Source organism: Musa acuminata, chromosome BXJ1-9 (genome assembly GCF_036884655.1).
Source record: "Musa acuminata AAA Group cultivar baxijiao chromosome BXJ1-9, Cavendish_Baxijiao_AAA, whole genome shotgun sequence".
Classification (NCBI taxonomy): Eukaryota; Viridiplantae; Streptophyta; class Magnoliopsida; order Zingiberales; family Musaceae; genus Musa; species Musa acuminata.
In genome coordinates, this window is record NC_088335.1 from 45,185,079 (window position 1) to 45,197,805 (window position 12,727).

General features: G+C 37.5%; 2 protein-coding genes across 2 annotated transcripts; both read right to left on the bottom strand.

The window, feature by feature from the left end:
• Nucleotides 1–44: 44 nt before the first annotated feature.
• LOC135593760 (elongation factor 1-gamma 2) lies at nt 45–5,771 on the bottom strand. The gene is made up of 8 exons (XM_065084019.1): nt 5,661–5,771; nt 5,487–5,532; nt 3,305–3,454; nt 3,151–3,211; nt 2,367–2,419; nt 2,185–2,286; nt 1,598–2,108; nt 45–733 (listed from the first exon to the last, which is right to left on the bottom strand). Exons 2-8 carry the CDS (start codon nt 5,493–5,495, stop codon nt 354–356), a joined length of 1,266 nt encoding a protein of 421 aa, XP_064940091.1. The 5' UTR covers nt 5,496–5,532; nt 5,661–5,771; the 3' UTR covers nt 45–353.
• Nucleotides 5,772–6,768: 997 nt separating this feature from the next.
• LOC103998906 (phosphatidylglycerophosphate phosphatase 1, chloroplastic/mitochondrial) lies at nt 6,769–12,104 on the bottom strand. The gene is made up of 5 exons (XM_009420513.3): nt 11,557–12,104; nt 11,392–11,472; nt 8,071–8,144; nt 7,859–7,966; nt 6,769–7,036 (listed from the first exon to the last, which is right to left on the bottom strand). The coding sequence occupies exons 1-5, from the start codon at nt 12,023–12,025 to the stop codon at nt 6,923–6,925; spliced, it is 846 nt and encodes a 281-aa protein (XP_009418788.2). The 5' UTR covers nt 12,026–12,104; the 3' UTR covers nt 6,769–6,922.
• Between the last annotated feature and the right edge of the window lie 623 nt (nt 12,105–12,727).

The window sequence follows — 12,727 nt, forward strand, 5'->3', positions numbered from 1 at the left end:
GATAAAATACTGCAGAACTCAATATACGAATGTAGCATTATAAATATCACAAACATCACCTAGAAATAATTAATAATTAAAAGGCTCTACATAGCGCTACCAAACAATGACCATCTGAATCAACAGAAATTGATACCACAAATGAAAAGAGTTTATCGCACATTTAACTGACTCTTGGTCCAGCACGAAAGGAACCCTACAAATCACTTGTTTAAATAAGATCTCCGTATCAAGGTACTAACAAGACTCAGAAAACCAGTAACTAACTAAGAGTGCAGCAAATGTAAACACCTCCAGCTCGAAGAGATCAAGTCCAGGTTATATATTCTCGTTCAGTTCATCTTCCAATGGTTTTACTTGAAGCACTTGGCATCCAACAGGGCCTCACCTTCAAAAGGCTCCTGGTCCTCGATCATGGCATTCACCCGCTCCTTCTGTGCTTCATCAGAAATGTCAACCTTTGCCCAATCGTATAGTTCCATGTCATAGACCTCATCGAGCACAAATTTTGGAATCTCCTGTCCCCGGAAGAGCCACACACCCTTCACCTTGAATGGTGGTTCAGAGCCAATCACGAGCATCTTTCCAAAAGCATATTTCCGAGTCAAATCCATTCGCTGCAGGAACCCACTCACCTTGTTAAGGGTCACAAATGATACAGTGTTCTCATCGTTGTATTTATAGTCACAGAACCACAGAGAGTAACCCTCAGGGTCATACATATCCCAGAAACCTGAAGTCATGATCCACAACACAAGGAATCAGTAAAACTACTTGGATTGCAACGCCAAATAGAGAAAAAAACCAAAGTAAAACATAGCAAAGCATAACTTCACAAATGGAATAAAAATAGAATACTGATGCATGCAACTATCAAAGAATCAGCAAAAAGGCCCTGGGTTCTACAAATATTTAAGGCACTTTGACTTGAAAATCTCTTTCCAGATGTTACAATATGATATAATCACAACTACAAATTATCAGATAACCAACACATTATGTTGTTACATCAGCATTCATGCACCCAAGTCAGCTCCACTAAGAGGTATTGTTATAGATAAGTTTATAAAGGTAAATTTGATTGGCACCTGGGCAACCAGCTTTGCAAAAATTGTCAGCAGTTGTGTTTGGATGCCATTAGCAATTTCTGCAAGCATTCTAAAAGAACAAGAATCCTGCCAATGAGGATGTTAGTGATGACTCAAACTCTAGTCAATTAGATTGCAAGGGAGCAACCTCACCATACAACCAAAGACCCACACTGTTAAATTTCTCTAACAAGTTTTTAAAGTTATATACAGTCCTTATTTTTGAAAAGAAAAAGGCAATGCACCAAATATTGCTCAAGAACATCTAAAGTAGAATGTACAATACAACAGACTAGTAAAGAAACAAATGTATCAAATATTTTATTGTGTTGGTTTGAGAATGAAAAAAAGTTAGCTGATATTGCTGCCTTCTACCAGAGGAATAAATGAACTGTGACTTATCACTTCAGTAGACCATACAAAAACAAAAGAAGCTACAGAATATTTAACCACCACAATAATATCTCGCAAGGAAAATAAAAATCTGCAACAAAAGCTGAAAGGGATACCTTTGATGGCAACCTCTCGGAAGTTGGTTTTCGTATTGGAATAAAGCCTCTTCCACTCATCCAATATCATCTTACTAGGTGGAAGTAGGTCTAGAGGATTCTTTGGCTTGGGTTTGGGAGCCTCCTCCTCCTCTTCCAGAACCTCCTGAACTTTGGGTTTTGCAGGCTCCTTCGTAGGTTCTTTCTTAACTTCCTTTGGTTTAGCTGGCTCTTTAGGTTGAACAGGCTTCTTTTGTGATGGAACAGGTGGAACTGAGTCGACCTGTTTAACCTCGCCTACCACTTTATGGAAATTTGGTTGATTAACCATAGTCCAAAAGTACCTTTCAACATGAGGGAATTCTGATGTAAAACTCTTGACCAGGATCATACTGAATCCAAGGTATAAGTTGCATGTCATGACAATATCTGCTAAAGTAACAGAATGGCCAACAAGGTATGTGCTTGAGGCAAGATGAGTGTTCAAAGCACCAAGTGCCCTCTTCAAACTAGATATTGCTGCTTCCTCAGCCTACATAAATATAATTTTTTTCAGCCCAGAGCACAAGCCACAACTGATACAGTGGCAATATAATTATTATACTTACAACAGCAAGGTAAGGCATATATCCAAGTCGTGGATAAAGCCATCGTGCAAGATTTGCATCAATTTCCATGGATGCATAGTCAATCCATTGTTCAATGTGAGCCTGGTAACCACATGAATGAACATAAAAATTAATTAAACTGTTGTGTCAACTGGACAATCCAAATACAGCAGATAACTTACATATTCGATGAGTGAACAGCCATAAAGAGGATTATCAGCCTTCAAGCGAGTTACTGAGACGAGTACAAAGAGCTATAAGTATGCATCACATCATAAAAAGTGATTTTCATATTGATCCTCAAATCTTTGTAATTTATACAACTCTTTATATACAAATCAGTCTCTGAAATCTCAAATTATGTACACACAATCCATTATTCATAAAGAATAAGGCACTGTTTTAGAGTACTCTGTTAGAAAAAAGCATAGATATCATAGTATATAACATTTACAAAATTTTATCAACATCCCCCCCCTTAAAAATCTCTCCCTCCAGGTACAAAACAAAATTAAATTATTCTTTTAATTCTTTTGTAGATATCTAAATTCCAGTCCACATTATCAGTCTTCTGATCCCTCACACTTAATTCTTATTTTTATAGAATTTTATCTTTTTCTTTCCATATTTTACATAATTTTGAAAAAGGTTTGAGGAGCTATCACTTGGTCTTCAAAATATTGGATGTGTGATTATGTGCCAAAATTCACAAAAAAACAGGAGAAAACTAAAATTCATGAGGATGAAAAGCAAAACATCTTACTAATTTCATCACCATTGTTATTTTAATTGCATAATTGCTAATCTAGATGAGCCTTAGATATGAGCTACATGTGGCGTTACAGGCATTATATACAATTATGAACTGATAGTTTAATATTGTAAACATCAAATATCATATGGACTAATATGTTAAACAAGCATGCTCTTATTTTCAAAAGTGAAATTTAAATAATTATTTCATACCATAACGTGCTATAGCATTGCTCTCGAAAACGGGACCATCAGGCGTCTCCAATACAGGCACCTGAACTCATAACAAGAAATATGCAGCTTACAAATAAGCTTATACTTGGATATGAACACAAAATACATATTCATGTCCAGAAAATTAGCTTACCTTCCCTATAGGGTTCATCTTAAGAAACTCTGGAGTTTTATTTGACACACCCATTACAAAGTTCTTCACCAACTCAACTTGGATACCACTGTACTCTGCAGCAATAAGTGCCTTGAACCCATTCTTATTTGTATCACCAGCATGCAAAACCTGAGCAAAATAAATCTCAGAAATTAGTAGGATGTCAAAGTAAAACCAAAAATTTATAGTCACCAAACAAGATGAATGATCCAAGAGGATCAAAGCATCAGTGTGCGAATATATTCTCGAGTACAGAATTTTTATGACAAAACACAGGAAGTATACATAGTAAGATCACATGATATGATAAAATTATATGATAATGTTAAATATATTTCAATCAGTTGTTACAATAGAAAGTAAAAACTAAAAGGATCCAAATTCTGAAGCAAAGACGCCAAGTACAACAATATATTTCTATTAGTTGGTGCAATTTACTTTCAAATTGGAGATTTCACATAGGAACATCAAGCAATATAAAGAACATCAACTAGATCAGAGTTATTAAGAAGCATTTTCTCCAAACAGCTTTCGCTAAAAACATAACAAAAGTTTACTGGATTATGCAGGCTCCAAGGCCATATGGTCAATCTACAAAAACTCAAGATGTAGACACTTTGCCATCATCATTATGGAATTCTAATTAACATATTTAACAATAGAATGGTAGTTAACATCAATCAGTAACATATTAAAATAATGTAACTTGGTATGTTTAAATGAATATGATATTGTATTGCAATTCAGCATGCACGGTTACCATTGCTTATGAATTGCCTACCAATAAAATTCAACATTTGAGAATATGTTCAACACTCAGGTAATCAATTCAGCAAGACGAGCATTAAGATATGAACAGGTGACAGAATAATCCAACTTCATCAAAGAATATTAGAAGAATTGCAAGCCCATAGCCAGCCAAAAAAAAAAGAAAAAGTTGATCACATATAAATCTGGCATCCCTAACACACATATCCAACATAAAGGAGGGTCTTGAAGCCAACTTCAAGGACCTGGGACTAGGCCAGACCAACACGGACCTGGGACTAGGACAGACCAACACACACATATAGCGCATGACTAGCAGCAATCCATAAGCTGGTCGGAGCTTAACAAGGCAAGGAAACCACACCACCTTTAATTCTTTGGAACAGTGACATTTTCAAATGTGTGAATTCTGAAAACCTTTTTCATGATTCCCAACAACAAACTGAAGGTACTATCACCAATTAGGATCAGTTTTATGACATGACCTACCAAATAGACTAGCAACCCTAAAGCAGTTCCTAATCCAATTTTAACCACCCAAGCACTGAGTTCTCAGTTTCACAATCTTTTTCTCAGTCCACTGCAACCTGTTAACACAAACAGAATACCTTTGGTCGAAGATAGTGGAAGTCACCCCCTAAACACCAACAACTCAAGTAAATGTACTATTACTAAGCCAAACATCTAAGAGGTCAGATAACTATCTATTACCATCTAAGTCCACGAATTGTTTACTCAATAAAATGCTGTAAATGCCAAACATTAGCACACCTTAGGGGGTTACAAAAGCTAGAGGAAAAATCATTAGGAGTTGATATTTTCTTCTGAAATTAACAGGTATAAAATCGGGATCATATTTGTATTGGGCAGTATAATTAGGATGGCCTTTGCATGGTGGAAGGGCAGGAGAATGTTGATCGTACAGTTCCTGCAGATCATTTGTGATGGAGTAAAAAGCTCCACAGTGAAAAGCCTTCTTTTTTTCTTTTGAACCAAGTAGAAAGTTGCTGGTACTTATGATCGGGTAACTGTTACGCTCTCTTGACATACGGATCCATTTGATGCACGTATTTTAGATTATGACTATTCGAAGTACGAACCAATATCAAAATAAATCTGCTACGACATAGCATAACGAATTCTGATAGCAAGACACAGGAACTATATCGTAAGAGAGGCACAATAGAATCAACGTGATGAAATGGACAAATCAGGAAGAGAGAGGACAACTTATGCAAACATTAACGTAATCTTAGATGGAGCAACTGCAAAGACGGAAACAGATCTGCAAACCGAACAGCAAATAACATTTCGCGATAGACTACGCAATGGAACTCCTAAAACCCTAAATCTCAGGCGAAGAAACAATTAAAGAGATCTAACGGGAACTCACCAGCGCCATCGAGTCTTGCGATCCGCGACCGCCTCAATTCCCGGATCTAAACACGGCACAGGACCAAGAAAATGAAATCAAAATAACAACAGCGGAACAAAAAGCAAACCGAAAAAGAACAACGGATCTAAGAAGAAGAAAGAACAAACTGGAAAGCAAGTGAAGAGCGCTCACAGAGAAGGGAGAGGAGGCCGACGGCGCTAGAGATGAGAGAGGAAAAGACGCGAGCAACGGCGGAGCAAACTGATACACTCGATCGCCTCCTGTGGCTTTATATATAGGGGAAAGGGGCTGCTCTATCTATCTAGGGCAAGCTGAGAATGGTAACGGGTCGGATTCGTGAGGTTACATTCGGACTCGGGACAAGGACGCTCCAAATGGATCCGATACAGCGAGTATTAATTGGATTCAAAGAAGACTATTTATTGCACCGATATGAACATCACTTAAATCACTCATTTTTTTTTTCCTCTTTAACTTAGAAGTTCTGTTTGAATGCAATACTCGTAAGTATTTTATGATGATGTCACTTAATTTAAAAATATTTTTATAATATATAAGATAATTTAAAAATTATAAATAATAAAAAAAATATAAAAATATAAAAATTAATATGAATCAATATTATAAACATAAACATGAGTGATGATTACATAAAAAAATTATGTTAAAGATATTTAAATAATATTTTGTTATATTACAAAACCAGATTGATTTTATATATACTAATTCGTTTTATGTGGGTTATGGAAAGAACCGATCAAATCAATTGATTCATTCCGAGTTTTTAACATATCCAGTCCGATAATTGAAACTGACCAGTTAATGGTCAGGTTTCCAATTCTGATAACTATGACATTTACTTAGCTTCATGTGGGTGTCCGCTACCTTAAAGGACCCAAATTGTAATATATTATTGCTATGATCGTTTCAGTCCTCGTGAAACGACATCTGTCGTGTCTCGTGAAAGGATATAGATATAAGGTTGACAGTGCAGTAAGGACACGATAATCAAACGTTCTATATATATAAACAGAGAGAGTGAGAGAGGTGTTCTGTTTTAATGCTGTGATGTATGAGCCAGAGTATAGAATTGTTCGTCATCAAATTCCTGTTAAATGTCGCACTAATATTCTAGCACAGAAGAATCTCGAAATTACTAGAATACTCATAAAGCCCATGCGTAGCCCACCTGATCAAGATGCTCCTACAGCATATGCGTCCGATCAAAATGCAGGACATGCATCTGACTTGGTTGGACATGGAGGTTAAAGCATGCATATCAACGAAGGTGTTATCGCCTGCTTATTTCTAATGCTATCACTGTATATGAGAATTGCTGCAATGGATGAAATTTTAAGCATAAATTACATCTGAATGATTACCAGAGCATTTAGAACAGGGCTGAGCAGAAAGGAAGGTTGCAAATCAACGATTTAAGAGGATGGAGCTTTTATACACTGCTTAGCTTCTGCAAGAAGAGCATGTTTGGGGGGGTCGAAACCTTTCTGGTGCCAGGAATTGACCAGAAGACGCTCGAGTTTCCTGACCTGATAAATGGTTAGAAGATACAACAATCAATGGGTATGTGAAGAAAGCAACTCAATTTTGGAAAAAAAAAAAAGATAAACAAGGGTTTTAGAAGTCTAACAACACCGGACTTGCAAAAGAAATTTATGAAACTTCATCAGAAACCTAATTGGGGGCTTGTTTGACTAGTGATGTATCCTCAACAAAGCTCACTTGCAGAAAAGATTCATATGGCCCAACCCAATTATACATTTTCATAATTTTAGCTTGCATGGGGATCAATCTGTGTTTATATTTGATAAAGGCTTAAAGAAATTTGTTGGGAGATTAATATTTGAGCATATAACAGTTACATCGGAATTGACCAGAAGACATTCGAGTTTCCTGACCTGATAAATGGTTAGAAGATACAACAATCAATGGGTATGTGCAGAAAGCAACTCAATTTTGGAAAAAAAAAAAAAAAAGATAAACAAGGGTTTTAGAAGTCTAACAACACCGGACTTGCAAAAGAAATTTATGAAACTTCTTCAGAAACCTAATTGGGCCATTGTTTGACCAGTGATATATCCTCAACAAAGCTCACTCTCAGAAAAGATTCATATGGCCCAACCCAATTATACATTTTCATAATTTTAGCTTACATGGGGATCAATTTGTGTTTATATTAGATAAAGGCTTAAAGAAATTTGTTGGAAGATTAATATTTGAGCATCTAACAGCTACAGTTAAAGTTACAGCAGCAAGTATATATAATACAAGAAGTAAAACAATAAATTCCTCATCATAAACTACTTTTCTTAACCCTAATCTTGATAAAAAAAAAGTCTAGTGGAGCGAACCTGCTTGACAATAAAAGGTTCTTCAGAAAGGCATAATGGCTCTGTTAATATAGTTAGAAAACCATGTTTGTTGCCATAGACAATGTCGGTAAAAATTCGATCTCCCACCTGGTAAAGAATAGAAACATATACAACACTTATTCCAATATATATATGTGTGTGTGTTAAAGAGGTCAAAAGATAATAGGATTGGAGGAGATAAAGATCCCTACCATGACAAGAAGTGAGGCTGGACAACCAAAGTATCTTTCTATGTCTTCAGCTGTTCCAGCTGGCTTCTTTACCTCTACAAGTATCAGAAACTCATTTAAAAATTCATTCTCCACATTGGCTTAAATATAGCATCATGTTCTTTATAGAAAAAAGAAACATGAAAACAGTACAAAATTAGCATCATATGGTAATGTTTACACTTTATAGTCTTATACTACATAAAAGCTTACTGCTTCTACCAGAAGACAAAATGTAACATGATATATTGAGGAAAAAAATTGGAAAAATGGTTGTAGCGGAACATACAATAGTATACAACAAGAAGTTTTGTAGAGAGAATATTAGCATCATTAGTTGAGAAAAATAGAGAAAGAAATGTGTATGAAACAATGCATAAATGCCAAGGCACATTTGATTTTCAAGAAAAATAAGGATCTAAATGGTGGAATGCAACTGAAAATTAAACTCCTTCAGGGTGCCAAACCCCACATTATTAGTGAAGACTTTCCCAAACCTAAAGAAAGGAGGTTGAGAAGTTGAGATAATTGACAGCTAGTAACCCATTTTGTTAAAACTAAAGCGATTACAGTCGATGACAGGGCTCGTGAAGTAGACTGCTTATAGGTCATAAACATTACATCCCACCTAGGGGACCGTATATTGGATCTTAATTACATCAGGGTTTGTTCTTTCATCCATATTCTAGATTGGAACCTCAAACATTACTTTCAATTTCACGTCTGCACACCAATTTGTATGAAATCACAACAGAATATTTTCTTACAATTAAATGCAGTGATTTAAAAAGCGCTAGGCGCCAAAAGGCACCAAGATCCAAAAACACCCGAGGCGTTAGGCGCTCGCCCGAGCGAAGCAAGGCGCTAAAATATAAAAATATATAATATAATTAATAAATATAATTATTTAAAAATTTAAATAAAAATATGCTATTAAATTAAGAAAATCTAAGATACAAAATCACAATGTCACATTAAATTAAGCAGCGGCGGCAGCGGCAGCGGGAAAGGGAAAGGGAGCGGGAGGCGTGAGCAGCAGGAGGGCTCGCAGGAGGCACGAGCAACGGGAGGGCTCGCGGGAGGCGCGAGCAACGGGAGGGCTTGCGGGAGGCGCGAGCAGCGGGAAGGCTCGCGGTAGGGCTCGCGGTAGGGCTCGCGGGAGGCGCGAGCAACGGGAGGGCTCGCGAGAGTCGCGAGCAACGGGAGGGCTCGCGGGAGGCGCGAGCAGCGACAACGACGAGCAGCGGGAGCAAGAGCGATGAGCAGCGAGATCAGGATCGGGAGCGACAGCAGCAGCAGGTTAGGGTTGGGTAAGGGTTAGGGTTAGGTAAGGGTTATATCGGTTTAGTTGGTTCGATTGAACCAACTAACAACCGAACCAGGACCGAACCAGACCTAAAATCCTGGTTCGGTCACTTGGTTTACCCAGGCGCTCACCCGAAGCGCCCAGCGCCTGGGTTTGGGCGAGCCCCTAGGCGGCGCTTGTTTGAAGCGCGCTGCCTGGGACATTAGCGAGGCGCTCGGGCCTCGCCTCGCCTTGCCTGAGCGCCTAGGCGAGCGCCCGAGCGCCTTTTTCAATCACTGATTAAATGATCCCATTTCTTTGATAAAAAATGATGACATCAACCAATGAATTTTCCTTAAGCATCATCAGTGCAAGCCACAATACATTATAAGCATACAAACTTGCTTTTATTTGTTGTATCATCCACAAAACAAAATAAATTTGATTATTTTCAAAAAGGATGTATTTTTTTCTACAAGGAGAAATATCGTTGAATTTAAGCATAATGAACTACAAACATGACATTTATTTAGAATGTAGTTATCCTCTATATTAAATAAATTGGGGAAGGACCTACTAAGCTGCTTAACAAAGTTCTGTATCTACCTACAATACTTTAAGTCATTAATTACATTTTTGTGGACCTTATCCTTTAGTAATATGAGTCCTCTAAACCAATGTTATGGGGACATCAACAGGAGAAACGAATAAATATGCATATCCTAGTAATATGGTTCCGTTGAGACAAAATGAAGATTTAGGAAAACGTAGGAGAAAAATAGTTAGAGAACATTGCTACTTAAGTTGTGATGTCATGAGAGTACAAAAATATTGGAAATATATGTCTTAAAATCAGAAAAGACCACTTTTAATATCATTATATTGTTTGATATTGGAATATACCACTTTTAAGAGTGCAAAAACATTGGAAATGTCTTAAAATCAGAAAAGACCACTTTTAATATCACTATATTGTTTGATATTGGAATATACCACTTTTAAATTTTTTGGAGAAAAATAGTTAGAGAACATTGCTACTTAATTTGTAATGTCATGAGAGTGCAAAAATATTGGAAATATATCAGAAAAGACCACTTTTAATATCACTATATTGTTTGATATTGGAATATACCACTTTTAAAATTTTTATATTGTTCAAATTTTAATAAAGTGTTGTGGACACATGGACATGCATCTAGCATGGCTTGTGGGTTTCAACTGAAGAGGCCACAGTAAGAAGAGACAAAAGGGCATGGTTGACTCAGGTTTATCATTTATTGCACTGTTGTTCTACATGAGAGATAAAAAAAGGTTTCTCATGTAAGATGAAATCATTGCATTATTTATTAAGACAGCATAATTATATATAATAATCTAGTTCCCTCGGTCATGTAAACGAAAAGTTTAACTTGATAGATTATCACAAAAACTTTCACTGTCTCCTTTCTCAACATTGCCAACTAATGACCTTAATCACCATCCATGAAGTTCCTATGATCCATAGTTAATTTAGCATATAAGCAACAAGCTGATGTAATAACCATTCTTCTATCCTCCATGACTGCCCTTCCTTCAGGACTAAAAGGATAAAACAGGATTGTTATGGGATTCAAATGCATGTATCATGATGGCAAGATGGTAAACTTTCAAGACAAGAAGAAAATGACATGCCTGTTATGCAGAGAATACATAAATCAGAAGGATCTTTCTAGAGCCCATGGACATGACTAGATGAGCAACATAATACCTCTCGTCAAACAGCTAAACTTCATCAATTCAGCACTAAACCAATTAAAGAAACTATGCACTCACAAACTAAAACTAGATTTTGAGAGTAAACATTATGTCCAGAATTCAATGCAACCCGAAATTTCAACCATCTTTGCATACTGACAGCAATAAAACAGTATAAAACAACCATATTCAAATGCCAAATTGTGGAAGAACAAAATGGACATCACCAGGCTGCATCAATCAAACAGGAAGACAACAAGATGTATGAACTATGAAGTACTTGCCATGCCTGATAACATGAATCCCGCCAATCGACTTCTCCAGAGCTTTTGCCTCCTCGCCATCTGGATCAAACTGTTTTAGACCTGCGCAGCCCTAAATAAGTCAAGCAACATGAATTGCAGCAAAGAGAAGGACAAAAAGAGAAGGGAGGAGGGAGATGCGGGCACCGGCGGAGTTGCTGAAGATGGCGATGGAGCCGGCGGGGAAGGTGGAGCGGCAGAGGCGGAAGGAGGGGTCGAGGGGGGGCCAGAGGGAGAGGGAGTAAGGGGCTGTGAGTGTGTTGTCCTTGTCGAAGACGACGCCACGGAAGCCGAGGCGGTGGAGGGCGGGCCAGTCGACCCAACGGATGTCGGGAACAGAAAGATGTGGGAGGGCGAGGCGGGGCTCCGACGCCGCCACGCTCAGGAGGGACGCCGCCCCCTCCCGGTTGAACAGCTGCCCCAGCGCCCGCTGCCACTGCCAATTGCTGCTGCTATTGCTACTAATGCCCATTCTCACGCTATTCTTGTTGTTGTTTTGGACTCCTCTCCTCCTCCTCCTCCCTTCTTGTGTCAGGGGAAAGCTGCTGGAGGAGGAGGAAGGGTCGACTGGGTTTGCAGAACGGTGGGAGAAGGGAAGTGATGAGATTGGCAACATTAGATTGGAAATGGATTTGGGTTACGGTGGGATCAGGTCACGTGATAAATTTGGTATAGGCAACAATTGCATAGGCGATAAGCTAAAATTACACCGAAAAAATAATGTTCCTTTAATACAAAAAGTAATTTACATATTTATTATGTTTATCGATAATTCTTATATTATATCAAATTACAAAGCTGCTATCCATATGGTTTATTTATTAATTTAATATATTTAAATTAAAATAAAAATTAATACATTTATAAATTATTTACATCAACTAAATCGAAGTGTTACACATAATCTCATTCAACTCATTTCACAACCCTACACAACCACTGCTACAGATAGATGAAGTTAAAATATAGGCTTTTGTGTCCATATAAGTAAAGAGAACAGAGACAGTTGTTGGAAGAAATAGTCTCCCCACTACACAAGAAGTAATTGAAGATGGAAAGAAAAACGTGTGAGCAGATATAACAAAACTGAGAGAAGAATGGAACAGAGTTTCTCACACTGCTGACAACTAGTGAAACTTGATATGAGAAATATGAAACTTCCAACTTGGTTATGTATTGGATTACCTCACAATGCCTTCTGCAAAACTGAACCTTGATACAAACAACACCCTTCAAGACTGTGGAGTAAACTCAAACATGGTTGAGACATATCATGAAATTGAAGACATTATAACCCCCAAGTTGCAGATGAAACACT

Bases quoted from the DNA above. Each gene is read 5' to 3' on its own strand.
- LOC135593760 (XM_065084019.1), bottom strand. The intron at 2,287-2,366 runs GTAAGTTATCTG...TGTGGTTACCAG, and splicing joins GCTGTTCACTCATCGAATAT to GCTCACATTGAACAATGGAT. The intron at 734-1,597 runs GTATCCCTTTCA...TCATGACTTCAG, and splicing joins CCGAGAGGTTGCCATCAAAG to GTTTCTGGGATATGTATGAC.
- LOC103998906 (XM_009420513.3), bottom strand. From the start codon at position 12,025: ATGTTGCCAATCTCATCACTTCCCTTCTCCCACCGTTCTGCAAACCCA. The intron at 8,145-11,391 runs GCAAGTACTTCA...TGATACTTGTAG, and splicing joins GATTCATGTTATCAGGCATG to AGGTAAAGAAGCCAGCTGGA. The intron at 7,967-8,070 runs GTAGGGATCTTT...ATTCTTTACCAG, and splicing joins CAGCCTCACTTCTTGTCATG to GTGGGAGATCGAATTTTTAC.